This window comes from Andrena cerasifolii, chromosome 7 (genome assembly GCF_050908995.1).
Source record: "Andrena cerasifolii isolate SP2316 chromosome 7, iyAndCera1_principal, whole genome shotgun sequence".
NCBI classification, from domain to species: Eukaryota; Metazoa; Arthropoda; class Insecta; order Hymenoptera; family Andrenidae; genus Andrena; species Andrena cerasifolii.
In genome coordinates this window covers 10,493,380-10,515,076 of record NC_135124.1, presented here as the reverse complement: position 1 = coordinate 10,515,076, position 21,697 = coordinate 10,493,380, and the positions used below count along the sequence as shown (strand labels likewise).

Below are 21,697 nucleotides of genomic sequence, written 5' to 3'. Positions count from 1 at the left end.
CTGACGTATCGTGTAACGGTTTCCATTGATACACTGTGCACTGTGGATAATGCAACGCATCGATAGCGTTCGAGTAACAAATCGCGCTGGAGAGAGGGATGCGAAAATGAAGCATCGCAAATGGCAGATAAAAATTGACATTAGTACACGAGGTAACATTAGGGTGTAAATCGGGACCACGAAGCAAGAATACATTTTTAATTTAAATTCCTCCCTCAGACTTTGTTCTCCAAGTTGTAAATAAGATAGTACAAAGATTCATCGTGATATTTCTTTGTGTATTAAGAAAATTCGATAAACACCGCCAGAGCAAAGAGAAGGAAAGGAAAACAGGTTAATACTTTCGTAATAACTAAAAGGAATCATATTATTAAACACTACTTAGGTACCTGAACTTATCAAACCTCTTATCTTATTTAAATCCTATTCCACATGCCATTTGTTTAATATTTTCTTTTCCCTCAGTATTACAAAATCACCCCCTAATCTACTGACACGTCATTACTGATCACCTTCTGCGCCATACAGAACGAGGCCCACGTTAGTGTCCGAAATGGGAACAGCTGTGACGTATCCCTCTCTTCACCGTTGCAACACAGATCAATGAGAAGTGTATTGTAATGGCCCCAGCAATTAACAACACCTCCGTACACGGTAGTTTACGATTCGAGTAAAAAGTTCCCCAACCCCGTGGAGGATCCCTCTGGCGGCGCCGATCTTTATGGAGGATCGTCAGGTAGCTAATCCCACGTCGGAAACTGACGACCGTTAATACTTCCCCCAAAATTGTATTTTTTTTTATCGTTTATTACCATAAGCCAGCAATCTCTCGCCGCCCAGAGACAAACGGCACTACCAATAATACGTAATCCTGCGTCGTCCTTACGCCGCACCAGGCAAACACGCAAATTAAACCGAAACTTTCCATGTCCCAGCTGCGAGGAAACATTTTTTCCAGCCCCCTTGCCGGGCTGGGCTTTCCTTTTCTAAGGGCGACGAATTTTCTCCGTGCTAATCTGCGTGGATTAACCAGTGCTTCTAAAGTAGGTACACGCTTACTTAGGTGAGATAGTGTAACTGTGGTCAGCGAATTTCCTGTAAAATTCGAAGATTCCTAGAAAATTCCATTTTCGTCCATTTTAGATACACAATAGATACAAGCTTCTTAGATAACCAGGGGTACGTCCTGTTTAAATTCAAACTCACTTGTATTTCCCATTTTCTCCCCACAACTTCTAAATACCTGAAAAGGTTTGAGGATGTTAAAAACACTTTGAAATAAATTTTTCAAGTAGGTAGGTGATTTTTGAACGCAAAATATGCTTTCTGCAGAAATAGCAGCGTCAATAGCAGCGAATCGGTGCATCGAAAGATTTACGCCTCGTCTCATAAATTTGCGACTCTGGCCCATCTGTCTTACAAATCTCAGCGGCCCGTTGCGGCCTGCCATTGTTGCGGTGTCCTCGTGAATGGTCTCAATAAACAACGCTTGTGGGCGCGTGCCTAAACAGAAGGAGGAACCGAGATACAGCGCTGTGAAGTATCGCGGAGAATTTTGCAGAATTCGGGTCAGTCGTGCGCCGTCTATAAATTATGCCAGACAAAACGAGACATGGTGGCGGTCCTCGAGGGTAACGAAGGGGCGAAGGAGTGGCGCAGGGTGCCTTGGAACAGGGAAAACCAGCGTCACCTTGCCACGACTTGATACGATTTCGAAAATGCACCTTCGCCGCAAAAAATCCTACCCGCAAAACGACCGTCGTAAAACCGCGGCAATAAGAGGGAAAGAGACCCGTCGCGATTAGCGGAAACCGAGCGTGCGGGGTTGTAAACGCTGCGAATGTTGTGTTAGTGCCTTGACGACCGCCGAGGACAGTGGATTAGAGACGCATTATAACGAGTCCCGATGATAATTGCGTCCACGAGGATTTGCGTTTCGTTTCCTAATCATCCCCAGTGGTGGATTTAAGGAACAGTCGCGCCGAGGGGGTAAGTATTTTTCTAAATATTCTAAGTAAGTGTTCTTGCCGATAAATCATGTAGCCCGTATATTGGCGCGTGAAAGTGCGAATTGAGAAGTTTAATAATCTCCCAACTTAACCGATTAGTGTATAAACTGTAAACTCTACCGAAATTACCATTACCGATTTTTGTCAGCTTAGCTTATTCAACTGTACAGTTTTAAACATCAATTTTCGACACTTTAATTAATGATCGTCTATTTAAACTACCGTTAGTTATTCGAAAATTCAGTGCACAGTAGGGTCGCGCAGCGATCTGCGCGGCGATCTGCGCAGCCCGTGTTTTTAACTCGAGAAATCAGTCATGATCTACCTGCGTCGCGGCGATATAGTTAAATCTCATGACGCTTCCGGAAACGCTTTGTTTGGCGCGGGCGGGCATTGAATGACGCGCATTTCAAACCAAAGAAGCAGTTCGTCAAAAGGCGAATCGACCGGCGAGAACGCGAATGAAAAGAAGAGGCGAACGGCGAAACGGCGTCGACGAAATACGAGACCTCGCCGAGGCGAAACGAGAGCAGCGCCGGCCGCGCTTAACAAAAAACAGGACAGAGAGGATAATAACAAAGGCGAGGAGGCTTGGTGAGAAAGGGAGAGAGAATTCTGTTACGCATCTCGGGATCGAGATCCTGTGAAAGGACCTTACACGTGTTCCTCAACAATTTTATGCGAGTTTGACGTTCATAGCTGAGTCATCGCTAACAATGAGTTTCGATATGCCTGGTAAATAATTTGCTGTAGAAAGGATCTATTTTAATATCCATCGAAGGATCTTAACTACGTTCGTATATCTATACGAATTATATTCATTGAGCTCTAAACATACCGGTATGTTTTGGAACTCAATGATTATATTAGTATCAAAGGGGTGCGACAGAAAAAAACATCACAGGGGTTGAAAAGTGTCATTTCTTTCTTCCATTTATTGCACACTTCTCAATGCATGTTTAATTATATACGCACAATTTTTCAAATTCTTAAAGACACAACAAGGTGGGGATGAAAGAAATATAGAATTCCATATTAGAAAATAAAGACTCTGAATAAATTCTCCAGTAGTACCATATACAATGGGTTGCCAAATTAATATACTCAAACAAAAAGGTTTGAGATTTTGTAAGTTTAAGCGATGGTATGGCTGTATCTCTGCGAAAAATGGTCGCAATAATTATTTAAAAAACGCACTCCAACGATTGAAGCTTCTAGTTTTCGAATCGAGGACTCAACATTTTTTTCATCCATTACGACACTGTTTTATCAAGATGAAGCGCAGGAAACGAAGTTTCAGAAATTTTTGTCTAGTTTGAACGTATGCACGGGCGAAATAATTTTTTCCCGGTAAATCCAACGAATGGGTTCTTATAGAGCAAACATTTCTCTTTAATTTCGTTGTTTTGGTTTTGCTGTATGATTTTGATTGACCGAGTTATTCGCGATCAAAGCGATAAGTCTCAAGTCTGCGAACTGCATCTCCCAAGAAACACAGACACGTCGATCTTTCGAGTTCATTGAATCATCCTCGGTGCTCGTTTAGAAAGCTTTTCCACGTACAAAACCTTTGAATCATCCTGTTCCCATTACGATGCGCCGCGACGAAAGCGTCAATGATAGAGGGAGGAACGGCGGCGATACGTCGGTGGAGAGACAGAGAGAGGCTAATGCTGGGGCAGAAGAGGCAGAGAGAAAAGGAGGCCGAAGTAGGTGAGGCCAGCGAGTAGTCTGACAAAGGATCGACCGTCAGCACTGTCAGCGCTGACAGCGGGCTCGAGTTACGTCACTGGCTAGGCTGTTGTGCTTTTTCAGGACGGCCATTGAAAAGTTCGCTCACAGTCAGCGCGGCTGTGCTGCTATGGTCGAAGGCAAGAACACCGAGGGGATCTTTCTCCTCCGGGAGACAAGAAGACGTCCTGTGCCCTTTCATGGAAGAGGTGGGAGTGGTTGGCCCCGAAACGCAGCATCGCCATCGTGAATACGCGTATGGTGGAAAATGCTCCGAAGGCTTGAATGGACGCTGCCGCGGAAGAGCTTTTGGTACCTCGCGATAGGCTCCTGGAATGGGGAACGAATATTACAATAGAGATTGCTCGGGTATCTGGGAGATACACTGTTGCTGTGTGTCTTTGACAGGAATAGTAGCTTATTTTATGCATGCCTGAAAGTACCGCGAGTAAGATTCGTGATCTGGAGGCAAGACGGAGGTTTCTAGGGATTGAAGAGAAGTGGGTTGACGTGGATTGTAGAAGTTGAGGGTACCATAAACTCTACTTTCTACTATAAGAAATGATTTCTCAATGATTTCTCGACACTATCGTGATGCTTCTACAAGTTTCAAGCAGATGCCACTTCGGAATATAATAAAGTACCCATCCAGTACAAATGGATGCAACTTTTCAGCGTCGCATGTTTAAAGGGAAAGAGGGGCCCAACGGAATCGACGAGAAAGGTTCCCACTGATCGCTCTCGTTCGCCGGCAATAACGAGGAGCAGTTTCATAGTTCTTGGATAGGTGAATGCGTAACCAGAGGCCGGATGTTCCCGCCCAGGATGGATCCACGTCTTGCAAGGTAGCTCAAGGAGTTTCGTCGCTTTCTTCTCAACCCCTCGAGGTGGTAGCGTCTCTGATTTCTGATCTGCTAGCCGGTGCAGCTACTTGTCACTCTGGTGCACGCCCACTTTCCATCGGCAGAAACGCGTAACGTAAACGGTGAGAAGTTCGTTAGGTTTTTCAGGGATCTCCTAACCGACGACTGATTTTCATAACACTGAACTTCCGGCCGACTAACGAACGTTTGCGCCGCCAGGGCGAGGCGCGCTGCGCCCGTCTTCATTTCCAGTTTCGTGACTTGTTCTTAAAGTTCTTCAAGGGCCACGCGAGCGATGTGTAAATAGTGACTCAGTCCAATCTGGATATAAATTCTCACGACTGAAGAATAACGAAAGTATGTACCTACTTTCTGCGCTGTCTCTTTTGCAGAAGTGGTTGCTAAGTAATTTTCAGTAATATTCTAAGTGTAAAATGGGAAATCCTCTAATAAACTCACAGTATAATATTAAACAATACTATCAATATTATATATATATTTAATTTAACTTTAAAACCATTATATCCCTAAAGATTTTCCTGTTGGTACACTTACGGAGAAATCAGACCTCGTTCTCTGAAAGATGTTAAAATAACTTGAGAATTTCCGCACGATTGCTATACAACCCCACTCGAGGCCCACACACAGGAGTCCTCGAAAATCATCGACGAGTAATATTTTCGCGACCGCGGGGGATGATCCTTTCCCATGTCAAATTGCATTTAACCAGCGAGGCTCGGGGGTTCTCATGAGGCCATAACTTCGCATATGGCCCGATTTTACTGCCAGTTTCCTCGGCCAGGGCGCCCACGACCCACCCTCCCCGGTTCAGGTAGAACCCGGAGGGCCCGCCGATGATGATCGCGTTCGTACGATATCGATCCGACCATATGCCTCGCGTTTCCCATAACGCCAGGAACGCGTGCACGCTGTTATCGCGTTTAGACAGAGGAGCAACAGGTTGCTTGCCGGATCATTGTTCTAATCGCGGCGGAGATAAAACGATTTCGTGTGTCACGCGAGCAGGGCGGTTCTTAATGAAATATGATGTGTCGAGACTCGCGTACACAGCCCCCTGATTAGCACTATCGGAAATGGATTGGACAAGGGAACGCAGGGGTGGAATTTTATTTATCTCGTCGGGGTGATTTATTAATGACTGTCGACACAAAGAGTACAGCTCGATTTAAAGTCTAGGATGATGTAGAAGGAAGATTTTTCTTTCAAGGTTAGAGGGTCCTTGTAGGAAACACTGCAAGTGCCAAAAATCAAATTCTACACCACCTATAGTACTGGTACGTAGAACATTTTCCGATATTTTTTTTTTTTAATTTTGGTGCTTACAGTGTTTTCTATATGGACTCTTCAATTTTACTTGTGTGGCTATAGTAAAGCCTACTGTAATCAGGCTCGTAATAATGCTTGATGTGTTCGTGACAATGGAATATTTAGTGGAGAAGTACCATTTTTGCGAGCAACAAAAGTGCGGCATTGTTAGCGAACAGCAAGATACCTTGAAGATTTAAAGGGACGGCAGGTGAACGCTGTAAAAGGCAGCTTCCCGTGGGATATCCGAGGAACAGAAGCAGAGTCAGTCCAGAAGCACGAGCTTATCCTCCATTAACGCGGTGCTCGCCGCTCACGGTCTTACCACCGTCTTATTTTCGATTCTGTGGGGCCGCACGAGATTTTGACAGAGCCCACGGCGCCCCACAATGTCTGCCAAGTCGACCGTGTGATTGCTATGGGATTACCACTTGCTCCAATGGCTCCGAACGTGAAGGCGCTTCGGCTAGGAAAATGTCAACCTAATTTTGCAAGATCTCTTCGTTGTGCTCAGGGACGACTTAAGAGGGTCCAGCGTTCTCCTCCACGCTTGAAGGCGGATCGCTTTTCATCATCGATAGATGGAACATGACGTTGGTTTTTGTCGTAAGATTACACGGACATCACGATTTTTAAACTCTCGCATGGATGCTGTTGGACTTGTTATAAAGGATCGAGGAACATTGTAATAATTCCGTTTCCATGATTCTGTGAGAAGATTTCGGGTAGAATTGTCGTCAGAATTTGATTCTTTATTCTGTACATTTTTCAGTTGTTAAAATTCATATGCTGATAGAGGATTAATCTCAATTTTAAATTTACTATCACTTCATACTGCTCCATTATTTTTCCCACCACCTCAATGAACATACATAAGGAAAAGAATAGAACAAGTGAAGCGAGAATTATTTCCCAAAATTCATTCCAAACTCCTGTCACTCTGATACGAACGCAGGGGATGCTTTCCAGGGACTAGGTATCCAAAGGCCACATCGAGTCGCCCGCGAGTAATCGAGCTGTTCCTCCGTCCTGCGGCTTACGACCTTCTTTCGCCAAAAGAGGGACTAGCCACACGGAACCTCGTTAAATGCAATACCAGTAAAACAAGGCGCAAACAGTGAATAGCACCGCCGGCAGGATTATCGTTGCCGCGACGGTCGGAGCGCTCCCCGTAGATGTCGACGGAGATAGCGGCGACATAAGACGCAGAGCCCGGGATCTCTACCTGGCCTCGCAAGTTTCTGGATTTAAAGCTACTAAGCGCGAGGCCACTTCCAGGCCCTGCTTACCGGCGTTCTACCTATTCCCTTCCGCTTCCTGTCCACCCATTAGGTCGACGATCCCTCGTCCTCCTCCGGCGTGGGCCACAAGCCTGGACCACCCGTCGCCTGCGTTACTTATATAACTCTTTGTCCGGATCGATGGTCGGCCGAATTAACGACAATATTGGTGGCACGATTAGCCCGGAGCTTGTACTAAACTGGCTTTGTGTTGCTTACGAACTGACCCTATTATCGGCGCCCTATCTGCTGGCATTTATCTGGCGAGCTTCTCCTTTGGGGGAGTGGGGGGGGGGGGTGGCGAGCAAGTCCTCCCGAGGAGGATCTTTCGCCCGAGCACAAAGCTCACCTAGCTAGGGGCACCGGTATTCGAATCTAAATGGAACGCTCGTTCAAGTTTACGCCGAGGGGTGGTTTCTGTAGTGGCGCGTCCTCGAAGTAGAGCTCTGGGCTCTGTATGCTGTAAACTTTGGGGGTTGCGTTGCGCGTGATTGGGTGCAGGGTTAGTTTTTGTAGATTTTTCAGATCGGTATAATAAGCATAGAGTGTTTAGTAGACGAGATGATGGAGGAGGAGATTTTTAGAGGAAGCGACAAAGTGGAGGTCTTTCTTACTGGTTAGCTTGTGACTTATAGCATAGATGTTCTCTTGCGAATAGGGAAAGCAAAAGCTTGTGTAAAGAAAATGGCAATCAGATGTCTGCTTTTCAATCAGTGTTCTAAGAATTTTATGTTCCACTTTCACGCTCCTTTTTCGGGGTCCGTGTGACAGAATAGGGTAGGTAGAAATCTCGATAGAATCGTTTTGTCGTTGTGAATACTGTTACTACTGTTCGCTAGACAATTGTATTTTGATTTCGTCGATATTAGGGGCCGTTTTAGCTGTATTTGCCTTCTTGACAAAGCGACTCGAATCTCTTATTCGTCCCTCTTGCGTGCACCCATGCAACACAGAAAAGAGAATACACCATTGTGAAACCTCCTCCGGACAGTTATGTGGATAATCTTCCCTCTCTTTCTCGACATATTGCGCCAAAGCCAAAAACTAGCCACGGTCCGCCGAGCATTCGCTGAAGTTGGATCTTCCAGGCCTGAATACCGAGCAAGTCGAGGGTGTAAATATGAAGAGGGCACTCTGGACGTCTCTATCCCTCGCTGAGAACTATGCAACATCGAAATAATCTAAGCGAGGAAAGCTTTCCCTCGTTATATTACTCTCCCGAATGCACACTGCTTCAATAAAACTAATATAGGTGTTCCAAGTGGTAGGGTTATAAACAGGAATATAAAAGTTTATTTAAGTGCCTGAACTTTAAGATAATCTCACATTGCAGTAGCAAAGGATTCAAAATTTTCTGTAAAATCTTAATTTTCCTTCTGCTCACATTCTGCATTACAATCACGCGTTGCAGTTCGAAATTCAGGCCATTCGAAAAGCCAAATATGCACAAACACCCCTGGACCCACACAGCATTCCTCATTATCTTCTTGCCTTAATTAACCCCGAAATTAATCTCGAACCCCGTTCTTTTCTCTCTTCAGACGTTTTATCTGATCGATGTTCGCGCAATAATGCACGCATCCAAAAGAGAAACGCACCCCTGCTCGTATCGGGCGATATCATCGAGAAGGCCCTTGAAACCTGGATGGGGTGATCGAGCTCGCTATCCGCAGATCCAATCTCCGTAATATTACGTCGGTTATGACGGGATTCTTGTCGTAATTCGTGCGCTCGGTTAACGAGTACCGCTGTATAGACATCGCGCACCCCAGAAACGGGTTTCCCGCGCGAGGGGTGCGCTCGTCACGAGGGTAACAGGCACGAGATAATTCAAGATGGAGTCAGGGAGTCAGGAAGAGACGCATCTGCCTGCGCGAGGCATTATTCGACGGTGCACGGGGCTGTGTAACCTCCTCCGCGTATCTCTATTCAGCCCTCAAGCCGAGGCTTCGCTCCTGACCTTCGCACTCCTTCCACGCTCTTCCTTTCATCGCCTCTGTTTCCCTTGCTTTTTTTTCGCCTCTCTTTACCCGAATATATTCCCATCCACGCATCGGTGGAGCTCAAGAGCGAGACTATGCGTGGTCTAGTTTCGGTTTAGAGCAGTGTTCGGTGAACACTATTGGCTGCAACTGCGAGGGTGGTTTCCTTCGCCTGCCTGTTCCTTTATTCAGTTACTCACCTTAATCCGGTTAAAAAAGTAACATTTTTCATACCTATAACGTCCATTCGCCTAATTTTCAAACGCACGATGTCATATTTAAATAATGAATTACTGAATTTCGCTTTTCCCTAAAAAAAAACTACACGTGGAAGTAATCAAAATATAAATAAATTGCCACATGCTCTCCTCGGTCCTCAAATTACCTCATCATGTCACGGTTTCTCTATTACAATTTACTACACCACAACTTAACTACTTCTACAAATTCCTGTACTCAATTACTGAATATCGCTTTTGCCTCCAAAAAATTACACGTGGATGTAATCAAATTATAAATGGATTGCTACTTGCTCTCCTCTGTCCTCAAATTACCTTATCACTTTACTATTTCTCTGCTACAATTTACCGTACCCAAACTCAACTAGTTCTACAAAAAGAATTCCTCCAAAAGCTCCCAATTTCTCCCCTTTAAACACCGAAGGATAAAGAAAAGAAGGTGCAACTGAACATTGTCTCTGATCGTCGCGTAAGCGCGCCACGAAATTAGCCCCGCTCGCGTGGAGGGGGTCGGTTGCGCGGCGAGAGGTCCGCGGACAGGGCCAAAGGGGTGGAAGTGCCTTCGTTTTCACCTCGCCGCCGGATGAATAGGGGCGACACAAAGGGTGAGGCGACAGGGTGGGGGGCATCTGACGTCCCCAGTTTCGTTCGCCACCTCTCCCTGCCGCCTCGGCTGACATTCAACCCCCAGCTAGCCAGGGACGAACCAGCTCCATTCGAACGGACCGCCCTTCCACAAGGGTAGGGAAGCTGCCAGCCAATGAAGCGTCCCGGCGGCGTCGCTGTTTTGAGAAGGGTCAGGAGCCGCGCTTACCATCAAGAAGTCCCGACCACGATGACTGTCAGTCACGTTTCATCGCGAAGTTAGCCCCCGTTTCGAGCATCGCGAGGCAGGGAGCGGGGAACGCCGGAGTTGCAGTCCTTCGCTCACGGGGTGCGGAAGTCCTCCTCGTCACATGCCATAGTTCCCGATCGGCTATCGAATCACTCCGCGCCACTGTGCGATAGAATCGTGGCCGACATTCTCGGTTGAAGTTTCAAATTCGACACACACGGGTCTGCTTTACGTTGCCGCGGAGTGCTGGTGTGTTTGTGGAGGACGCTTTCGGGGCGAAGATGCAGAACCAGGAGCCACAGATTGGACATATTCCCGTGCCGCAACCGAAGATGCCCGCCTCTTCCAGTGAGTGTTTCTGAGATTGTTTTCTGTAGACTCCGATAGTTTGATTTGAATTTTTCATGGGGAATTTACTTAATTCCCTGTCGTTTAATTTTGGTGCCTTTGAATTGAGAGGATTTTGTTAGCTTTTGGGAGAGAATAGTTGATTTGGTTACTATATTTTATATTGGCTCTTCTGCGATGTAAAACGGGGAATTTTTGTGATATTTGATAGGTAAAGCGAAGTTTAAGGATCATTGAGGTTTATTCTTTTCTGTATTTGGTTTGGTTTGAACAGTTATATGGGGAGTCTAATGAAATTGTTAATTTAATTGTTAGAGGATTTTCTAGGTCCTCCAATATATATTACTGTTTAATGACATTGAAAGTTTAATATTAAATTTCTTTCATCTCTGTCACCTTTAAGTTAATCTTCGCATAAGTTCGTTCTACAACGTACACTTGTTTCCGAGCTTTTACGATACCTGCCATTAATAATTCCATGAAAATATCTGTCTCCAGTACTTAAAAATCATATTTAAGGCACTCCAAAAATCTGACGTCAACAGAGACCGCAAATTCTTAAGAAGTTTCTCGAGATTCGTATCGAACTACTTAGGCTGGACCAAACTCGTGTATTTCTACTTAAAATCCTCCGCGCAGTCTTCGTCGCGCGTCGTTCCGCCACTTTGTACCTCTCACCCCAGAATTTTCGTCGATCCATTACTTTCTACTTAATCCATCTACATTTTATTCCACACTTGTCCGCAGCTTTTATCGAAATATTTATTATCTCTGGATTAGCGCTATTTCTTCGACAGATTAACGCAATTCCTCCCCTTTCTCACTGACTCAATGATGCTCTGTAAAATTCAGAGGCAAAAAAAAAACGTATGCGTTTTAATACCGTACATAACGGTAGCCGTGTTTATCGCACGGGCGGCAATAAAATGGAGTGTTCGTTTACGATGCTCGTTAGCTCTGAAACCACAGTCATAAAAGCTCCCGTCTGCGACCCCACAGGACCTGGTGTCAACATCGGACAAGGTAGCATAATTACCTGCCTTGAGAAAGATGATACCTGGACGGGAAGGTGTCAGCGTTTCCGTAATTTTTACCCCTGTGCTTCAGCGGGGGTACACAGGTGAAGGGACTTCAACGATCCGCGAGGTTCGGGTACTTGTAAAATAGGGTATCCTCAACTATTGAATAAGAAACGATAGTTCGAAACCCTTGTCTTACAATTAGAATACCTAAATTCTAAATAATTGTAGTAACGCTGAGGTAAGAGTACATACTTGGGGGTAGGATAACTTGATGATCGATTTATTAGAATCTAATGTGATTCCAAAGCGACATAAGTTTGATTATAAATAACTATACAACTCAGAGATAAAATAATATTGATCTTCTCGAATTTCTTTATCGTTAGTGCAATTCTAAATATTTTATATTGCATTTTCCTTCTGCAATCGTCTTCTCGTGTACTTCTCGTAGAAAGTTCGTACGTTCCTATTTTAAAATATCTTTTCCCAGATTGGAAATTTGTAATTCTCACTTTGGAATCGTTAATCACACCGAAAAGTGGTAGGCGTTTATAATTGGCCCGTCGCAGGGTGCTTCCCATCGCGGGTCGCATCTCGTGCGAAACAAATAGCATATGCGTGGTATTTAAACTCGACGGACAGTCGTGCATTTAAATGATTCGACCCCAGTGGCATTCATCCATGAGAAAGTAACGGCAGATGGCCGAAATGCGACGCGGTAACTACGAATCTTCGTGATAGGTACTAGCAGGTTATCGTGGGTGGTTCAGCTCGGGCGTCATTTGTCGAGGAATCAATGCACGCTTGATTCGTAACGCTACTAGCCAACTAGGGAATCCATTTAAAACCCACCTGGACAGTATAGTTCCACTGTCTCTAGCCAGCATGCTTCAATTTAAATACACAACTTTGCGAGAACCAAAGGCTCGCCGACATTACTCTTGCGCACTTCACTGAGTGCACATAAGAATTAAGAAATCGAAAGGGATAGAAATGTTTAAACCTAGAATGTCGTTCATTAAGAAAATTTTAACGCTTCCACTATTCGATTTCCAAGTATCAGAAGCAAACTCAAATGAGCTTGAATTTAAATACATCAGTAGAGAATTAGAGTCGAACAAGTTACTTAAATTACTCGTTAAATGTTAATTAGAAAAGCTATTAATAAGAAGCTTCTTTAGCTATTAAATCACAAAATAATCTACCTGCTGTATGATCATCATCCTCCCTAAAATATCGTGTTTAGAAGCCTCCAGTTGTTTTCGATTAATTTCACCCATTCGGTGCTCGCCCACGATTACTAAAAGTATGATAATAACCGAGGCCTCTAAATGAGGCGGGAGTTGCAGTGATGGGATGGTAAAAAAGCAGATAATGGAGAATCGCGCGCATCTTTCGCCCGAGGGGGTGGATGGGCACTCGCAACCCCTACACCCGCTCTAGGGTTAGCAGATGACGGATGAGTGCACGTATATTTTACGTGCATGCATCGGTGGTAAGCGCCTGGTTCGTGACACATGCCACGAAATTCCCATGCTCCACTAACGATGCCCGTAACACCTGATGGACGATGACAAAATGAACGGTGGCATCACCCAACAAGCACCAAGTGATCTGAGATTCTTCCTCTCTAATTCTGCCACTTGCGGATTGTTTTCTACGAAATCATTTGAAATTAAGTGTCCTGCAGATTCAAGAATCATAATTTGATTTATTGAGTAGTATGTGTCTGTACAATTCTTGATTGAAAGTACGCGGAATGCAGAAGTTCCACCTCCGTATTACTGCCAGCAAAGGTACTTCAATCCCAAGATTCCTCAGGCTTTTTTGTCGCGGGTAATTCTAAGGGTAGTTTATCCCAACCCTCTTTTAAACACTGTTTACATTCTGCAAATATAAAGTTTGCCTTTTGTAAGTTAACCCATGTGAGGACTGCCAAATTTTACGTCTCGCCCCTGTGTTCACATATGAATGTCTCAATTTCGTAATTCGTTTGGTGGTGAAATGACTGGAAGGGACGTGTGCGTAGAAGAAGCAATTCAATTTGTCAACTTGAAACAGCAATTGCACACACCAGACGAGCTACCTAGCCATTAGAGCGAACTTCTGCGACTTGAACTTTCGTTGAACTCTTTGTCGGGCGTCGTGGAATACGCTTCATCCCTTTTCACCCCTTTCGACGTCCCATAATCGCGGCGAACTTTTCCCTCAATTCTATCGTCACGAACCTGCATCATCGAAGCTGCTCGACCAACAGGCTTTCAACGGAGAAAAGTTCCGAATAAAGTGACGCCACGGCTGGAGTGAATCACATCCGGTCGAATCAACCCCGAAATTAACCCCTCTAACGGCAATCGTAGTTTGTAGGGTTGGATAGAACTTCGACTGTCCGTAATTTTAATGTCGCGCACGGGACACGAAAAGCAGTGTCGTGCTTGGAAATTCATTGGAACTGCAGTCACAGTAACGACAACCCCCAACAGCTGCGCGAGAAAAATGCTTCGTGATAATCTTCCCTAGAGAAAAGCAGGCATAATGTTCAATTTTCTTAACGCAGAAATTGCTGGTACAATCTCCAAATTTTACAATATTAAACTTACTAAACTACCAATTCTATTTGCACTTGTATTCTCAAAATTTAACCAGCATTAGACCCTTATTTTCCAGAAACTAAAATTCCACGTATGTACTTCTTTCATAAAGCTTCTGTCCAAGTTACTAAAATTTCAAGTGTACGATTTTGATTTCATTTCTGCTCTGAAAATTTCACACCCTTCCTGGTGAAATTATCTCGTCGATCAAAAGAGGTCAGCCAAATACAGTCATCCCTTCCACGAGCAGGAAGGTGAGCGTCCCTGAAAGCAAGCATGGAAAACGAAAAGGGAACGGAAGAGCCAAGAAAGCCAGTCGGTTTTGCAGTCCCCCTTACCTGGAGCGTGCGTTCCATGCTCGAGCACGCGATTTGCGTGTGGCTAATCGCAAGCAAGCGTGCGCTTCTGCGCGCGCGTGCACCCCCTCCCCCCCCCCGAGTTCCATTTCTCCGGAGGGAGCGAGCTCGATCACTGTAAAAATCCCATGAATGATTGACGAGTGGACGGGATGGTGGAGGACGGGAGGTAGATGCGAGGCGCCTCGTAAAACACAGACCTCGATTCCACAGCCGATGAAAAATTCAACCGCGAATGACTCGCGAATGCAAATTTCATGGATCGCTCGAGCATTGCCTCGCAGGCCGTGGCATCGCGTGATTCTTCCGATCGGGGACCCCGCGTTCCTTCGTGCACCGCCTCTTTCTGCGTGCGTTCGTCGGTAGCACCGAGCTATCCTCTTTTCAAATTATATTATTGAAACGACTCGCGAGGTAGACGCGTGCGTAATAATAGATCTATTCCACTTTCTGGGGGCAGAAGGCGCGGAAACTCGCATTTCCCTTGCTCTCTCGTTTCTCTTTCTCTTGCTGCGAGTTCGAGCGCGGTTTCTTAAGATTTACCATCCTTTCAACTGTATTTAACCACGAATTATTTTTCCTTGATTGAAACTACTCGGGGACGTATCAGCTCGTTTTTCTACTTCTTCGAAATCATCGCGAAACTGTTCATCGTTTCGAGTTATACGAATTTTCAGTGCATCCCCTATTTTTTTTATCGGAATTCCTAGAATCTTTGGATCATTGCAAAGTTTGTAGTAGGTAAGTATATATTAAGATACTTGTTTCATTTGAAGGTATTAAGAGTACGGTGCAGAATTCTGCGAAGTTGAAGTTGAGTGAAGTTTGAGTAATTTGCTATTTCAGGGAACTTCGCGAAGAGAAAGTTTACTAATATATTCCGTAGGCAAAGCATACGTGTTTTCGAACTTTCCCCCGTGGCAGAAGAGGGTCTTCTTTGCCCCAGAAGGGAGCAACCCTGTAATTGCAACCCGTTTGTCACCGCGGTCAGTACCCATGCACTTTACTTCGCATGGCGGTCACGTTTTCATTAACGTTTCACTCGATAACGCATTCGGTGGCTTTTCTTCTTGCCCTGGTATACATGCTAATATCCTAGAAACGTATTGATAAGCTCGGAGCTGAATGCGATTGATAATGGAATACTGCTCCGCGAAATCAACAGGTTGCTCCTGCACCCCTTTGGCTCCAATTTTGCGTTGATTAATGCTTCGAATTGAATCAAGTCGCTCATTAAAATTAAGAAAGTATAAACTGAAAACATTATATTTGATCTTGCTATATACGAACTTTGACATCACCCCCCGAAAATCATTCAGAAGTAATACGAGATTAATCCTAATGCTTTTAAAAAACCGGAAAAATCAAACCCCCGGCAGGCGAACCAAATTCCCAAAATTCAACAAACGCCAATACCCATCGACTGCCTCCAGCCTCGCAAGACAATTCATAACCCCGAAATCATACCCTCCATCTCGCTTCTACAACAAAAACAGATCTCCTTCCGCGAGAATCTTCTCACAATATCACCCGCCTCCCTACACAAGCATTTCCTCAACGACTCAATGAAAACCGACCAAAAACTGATGTCAAAAACCGACACAATCCGCGCCCCATCACAATCTGGCCGTCTTATCTGCCAAGCAAACAGTCCCAGAGTCTGTCCACCGACGGCCCCATCGACTACCCCCCTAGCTCCTCTACAAACTTCACCAATCTCTCTATCCACCCACCACCGGTGCACGGGTGAAAGGAGAGAGAGAAAAAAAGGCGACCGTGGTGGTTGGAAAACGTTTAACCTTCTCCCATAATAAGATCCACGTTAAGTAAGATAAAGGAGCGCGAGGGAACCGATCGAGGGAGCGATCAGACGATACGAGCGAAGTGTCGTGTTTCGGGCTGCTCACTTAAGGGGCACGCTGAATGCAGCAGCCACATCCGGTCCATTCAGCCCCATTCACGAGCCCCGTCGAGCTCAATGGCGTGGGCGGAGCCCGTGACAACGAGTTGCTACCCCCCCATTATATACGCACACCACACCCTTGCCTCTCTGTACCGCGTAGGAGTGGGCCAGCGCTGAGGAACAGGTATACGGAGGCGCGCACGTCCAGGAGGTGCTCTTTGCCTCTAACTTGGCGACAAATCGATCCATTCATCGGCGACGTCATTCACGGGGGGACACGGTGTTTTCGCTGGTAAACGGGCCCGGCGATCCAAAATACCGGCATTCTTCAGATTAGACGCGGCTTTCTTGGCCGTCGGGAATGGGTAACAATGCGACGTTTAGCCCTGGACGAGATTCGCGGGCCAACGTCTTTCTTGCACGGCTCTTTGTCCAGTTTAGGGAAATGGATTGTGTATTTTCTGTGTCTAGCTCGGGGACTGTGTGGGGAGTATTTTGGTGGAGATTGACGGCAGCCTTGCGCGTGGAATTGCTGCTGGAATTTTTGTAGGATTCGATGCCTGGTTGGAAATGCTTTATGGATTAGGTTTCAGTGTTTTATGCTGATTCGTTGATAGTTTCTGCTGGTTAGGGGTTAATTGCACTTTGATTTCTGTTCAAGGGTCAGTGTTTTGGGACCACCATTTTACTGTAGATGTAGCAACTCGTGAGAACTGTCGTATTGTTCTCTTTATTTTATCTATGTCATCCTATTTCTTCTAATTTTAATACTCCCGTATTAAATTCCATAAATCTGATATAATTAGTGTGGTTTTCGACCTGTGAATTGCCATTTATCGTATAAACTGACGAAAGAGCGTTCTGTCTGTTGCAGGTCGCATCCTTTACGACATCCCCTGCAAGGTGTGCCGGGACCACTCTTCAGGGAAGCATTACGGTATATTCGCGTGTGACGGATGCGCCGGTTTCTTCAAGAGATCGATACGAAGAAACCGTCAGTATGTCTGCAAAACCAAGTCCGAAGGGGGGTGCATGGTGGACAAGACACATCGGAACCAATGTCGAGCGTGTCGCCTGGCCAAGTGCATTCAAGCTGGCATGAACAAGGACGGTAAGTTGAAAAGTACGCTCCACAAAACAAGGATTTTCTTACGATATAAAACTCACTGCAAGATCAAGGAGGCCGCCATAGCTTTGCCACAGCTACCAGGCCTTTGTAACCACAGATATTCGTGGTGTACTAAAATTAAATAGCAGGAGACATTTTTGGCTGAATAATTTATTATTTTGTATTCATTTCAAGTCAAATGTTTCTCGAAAAAATGTGAAGACACAAAGATAGGCTTATCTTCACGGAACATCATCAAAATCGTCCCTAAAGACAATACGAGGCATAGGATAAATAAACACGTTCTGTAATGTGTGCTAAACGGTGGGTTAACGCGAATTTCCGTATTTTTCCAGCTGTGCAACACGAACGCGGCCCACGAAACTCGACTCTACGTAGGCAGATGGCCCTGTATTTTAAAGAACCCGAAATGATGGCCAACATGGTGCCCCCACCAGCGGCGGCTTTGGATCTGGCTTTGCCTAAACCACCGACAGAGCCTCGAGTCTCTGTCGCAGCGCCAACCCCTCATCATCCCCTTCCACATCCTGTTTACTGCAACAGCATGGCCATGTCGAAGGTGAGCTACTTTTGCAGATAATATTTTACTCCGCCACCAATAGTTAATTACAATCATAAATTGTAAAATGGTACTTAGAATAACGTCCAATTGATAAACGTCCTTTGAGGACAGATGAAAATTCATGTCTAAGCTGCTACTGGAAAATCTCAGTTCCATACTACTTCAGCTTCAATCTAATTTATTATAGCTCCCATATTAGTGTCTCCTCTAAGTAGGAAACTTCATCCACAAATCCACGTCTCAGTAACATAAGTTTCCAATATTTATTACAGCAAACTTAGCCATTTTCTTTTCACGCATCCCTCATCCTGTTCCCAATCTCCTTCGTCGAAACACTTTCGGAACGAAGGCCAAGGCAAAGCCGCCATAAAGTCCCAATGCACCCACAGTGCCATAAAACTCATTCCCTCCTTCCAACTTGCAGATTCCAATGAGCATCATGACTGCTGGCCTGTCATCCGTGCCACTGATGACAGCGATAACAGCGGAGTCGATCTGCGAGCAGGCAGCAAGGCTGCTCTTCCTCAACGTCCACTGGGCCAGAGACCTGGCTGCCGGGACAAACCTGGCACCGGAGGATCAGCTGACTCTGTTGGAGTCCTCCTGGAGGGAACTGTTCTTGCTCGCGGCCGCGCAGATCCTCCCAACGCTGGACCCGACCGCCCTTCTTCCCCCTGGGCCCCAGGGCCTTGGCCTGGCGGTGGAGGTGAACCGATTCAGGGAGACGTTAGCCGGTTTCCACTCGATGAACCTCGACCAGCACGAGTTCGCCTGCATCAGGGCGATCGTACTGTTCAAGGCTGGCCTGGACAGCGAGCCTCTGCCGAGCAGCAGAAGCAGCAACGGCTCGGCGTCGCCCAGCAGTGGAAGCAGGCTCAGAGACGCCGCCGCAGTCTCGAGGCTGAGAGATGGCGCGCAACTAGCCCTTGGGCAGAGGCTTAGCGGCGCCTCCTTCGGCGCACTGAGGTTCGGCAAGCTGCTGCTCTTGCTGCCAACGCTCCGCTCGGTCTCTACGCACGCGATCGAAGAGCTCTTCTTTAGAAGGACTATCGGCATCATCCCCATCGAGAGGATCATCTGCGACATGTACAAGGCAGCTTGAACGGGGGCCCGTGTGGGGTGAAAGGCCTGGAGGGAATTAGGTGGGAGATTGATCGAGCAGTTTAGTGGAGGTTGATGGTGGATGTAGCGTGCGAGTGGCTTGAGGTAAAACGATGGGTCTTCGTTTGTTGTTGATCAAGGAATGCGGGCTAGAGGAATACGTAGATCTTTTAAGCGATGATTTGAGGACTTGGGTGGTTGTTAGGTTCGTAGTGAGTGGACGGGTTTTTGAAAGGCGCTAGGATAGGACCTAAGATTCTTGATACTTTTTTATAGAGTTACTAATTTACGCACTGCCTGGATTTGTACAAAAATTTTACAAGAGAAACTAGAGCACTCACAGATTTTAGGAGCTTTGACTCTTTTGGGGGAGAAGACTTTAGGGTGTAGTGCTAAGTTTCCGGAAACATCTCCGGGGTTCCTCAAATTTCTTCTCTACCAAAGGAAGGGAGACACATATCAGAACGCTGTACTGCACGTCGGTGAGACTTCGAAGAGCAATATCTAATATCGTGAAATGCATTGTAGAACGACGTGTCTCCGAAAAGTTCAACGAAGCTTAACGGTCGCGCGTGAAAGTGACGGTTATACGAATGTATTTCGGTTCGCAACGATCAGATTAGGTTGAGAATAATATATGTAATGATCAGCTGTGATGGGGGACATATCACAAACGATTTTGTACACCACGGTAATATTTCGTCCACGGGGAAAGATGTTGCATAGGTTATTTTTATATTATTGTACGATACTCAGAGGCTCGTACGAGGTACGGTGGTCGCAATAATCCAGCAGCTGCCTCTGACGGCATTAACGAGATACAGCTTAGTGGACTTTGCGTTGAACTTCAGCTAGATTAAAAGGCATACTTTGATTTAAGAAATAAGGGACTTAGAGTAGTCGTAACTTTCACGAGAAGTACGTTGCGTTCGTGGCAATATAAACCTAATATGAGATATAAAATTTCGTTATCGATATCGTCGGCACTGGAGCAGTAGGGGTAATTAAGGATTCTAGCTGCACTTCGCGACGGCTGAGAAAGTTGCATGAATAAGGGGCAAACGAAATGGAATCGCGTGTACAAATGTAAGATACGATGTACACATCTGTACGACTCAATGTTAGCCGGCAATGATTAGTTCAAATATATTGGAGAATGATATTATCGCGCCCATGGCGTGCGTCTGATTGTACATAGAACTTTCAAAGTATGTAAATAAAATGTTACTGATCGTACACCGTGCTTCTCCCTTAAACCTACAATAGTGGATACATAAATATAATCGTTAGAATAATCTGTAAAACCACACAAATTATATAACAATTACGCACAAAAAAAAAGAGAATAACACAGGTAAGGAGAAACAATGAAACACAGTACCCTTCACGATTAATAATAATTATTTCTTGACAGAAACCTGCGAATAAATTTTATCGAGAAATAAACGAAAAATTAAGAAGAATCAATGCTCGTTTGGGAAAAGCTTTCGAAGCGACCGAGAGGAATCTTTTTCGTGGTAACACGAGGAACATCTAAATTTTACCTGCACTTCGGCGGCACAATGAAACGCATTTCACGGGAATTTCACGGTGATTTGAGTGGTAATCGCAGTACAAAGGTTGGCCCGCGTCGGAGTTCCTCCTCGGGGGCTGTCAGCATAGTTAGAGGCATTCCCTACGGCGCGGCGGTAGACCAAGGTGTAATCACTAAGGCGGGTAAATAATCATCTTGGTAGACCGGTGAGAAAGCATTGGAAATATCCAGTGGAAGTCGGCTGGCAAAGTCTGCATCGACGTCTCTTTGTCGACCGAAATGTCACGCATCCCCTCTGAAAAATACGTTCTGTTATTTTTAACGATGATCTGGGATCAATGATCCTTCCCGGGGGCTGAATGTTCCAAGTTACAATCGACTGTACACGGCCCATCATTGTGCGAGCGTATTTATTTATCCAGATATTTTGCACGGTGTAATTGAATTTACATTGGAACGTCTTTGGGAAAGGTGAGCCGTCTGCATTGGATATCTGTATGCAGAGTTCAAGGCAGCATGCAACGAATGGTTTTTATTTTCTTTTTTCTCTTTGGAATATTGTAGGAATTGTGTATCTTTAATGGTAAAAAAAGAATTGAAGGTTTCTCAAGTCCTACTTGTTTTCGTTTCGGTAGTTTCGAAGATGGTTATATACAACTCCTCTAACTTGAACGTCAAGTAAAACCATCCGCACCGGTTTTTACCCTTCTTTAAATTCTTTCGTCTTCAATGCTCCCTTTCTCGAGAGCTCCGTCGTTGCTTATTTTAGGGTTCCTTAAAGTTAGGTATGCTATAACGACTGCGTCGATTTGGTGCTTCGAAGATATATTCTCAGGAATTCTTTCGAAGACGAAATGAAAAAGCGATGCGGGATGGAGAATACAGC

The 21,697-nt window shown here is 45.3% G+C and overlaps 1 protein-coding gene across 3 annotated transcripts; it reads left to right on the top strand.

Moving 5' to 3' along the window:
- Positions 1 to 1,660: 1,660 nt before the first annotated feature.
- On the top strand, positions 1,661 to 20,506 carry Tll (nuclear receptor subfamily 2 group E member tailless). 3 transcript variants are annotated; one of them, XM_076816199.1, is made up of 4 exons: positions 1,661 to 1,989; positions 17,360 to 17,608; positions 17,950 to 18,173; positions 18,601 to 20,506. In XM_076816199.1, the coding sequence occupies exons 2-4, from the start codon at positions 17,518 to 17,520 to the stop codon at positions 19,276 to 19,278; spliced, it is 993 nt and encodes a 330-aa protein (XP_076672314.1). In that variant the 5' UTR covers positions 1,661 to 1,989; positions 17,360 to 17,517; the 3' UTR covers positions 19,279 to 20,506. The 3 variants fall into 3 exon arrangements, with proteins under 3 accessions (XP_076672314.1, XP_076672313.1, XP_076672312.1); XM_076816198.1 differs by lacking the exon at positions 1,661 to 1,989 and adding an exon at positions 10,431 to 10,613 and having other exon boundaries at positions 17,360 to 17,596; XM_076816197.1 differs by lacking the exon at positions 1,661 to 1,989 and adding an exon at positions 10,431 to 10,613.
- The last annotated feature ends 1,191 nt before the right edge of the window (positions 20,507 to 21,697 follow it).

Coding starts and splice junctions, on each gene's coding strand:
- Tll (XM_076816197.1), top strand. CDS start 10,547: ATGCAGAACCAGGAGCCACAGATTGGACATATTCCCGTGCCGCAACCG. Junction 17,609..17,949: donor CAAGGACGGTAAGTTGAAAA/GTACGCTCCACA, acceptor GTATTTTTCCAG/CTGTGCAACACGAACGCGGC. Junction 18,174..18,600: donor ACAGCATGGCCATGTCGAAG/GTGAGCTACTTT, acceptor TCCAACTTGCAG/ATTCCAATGAGCATCATGAC.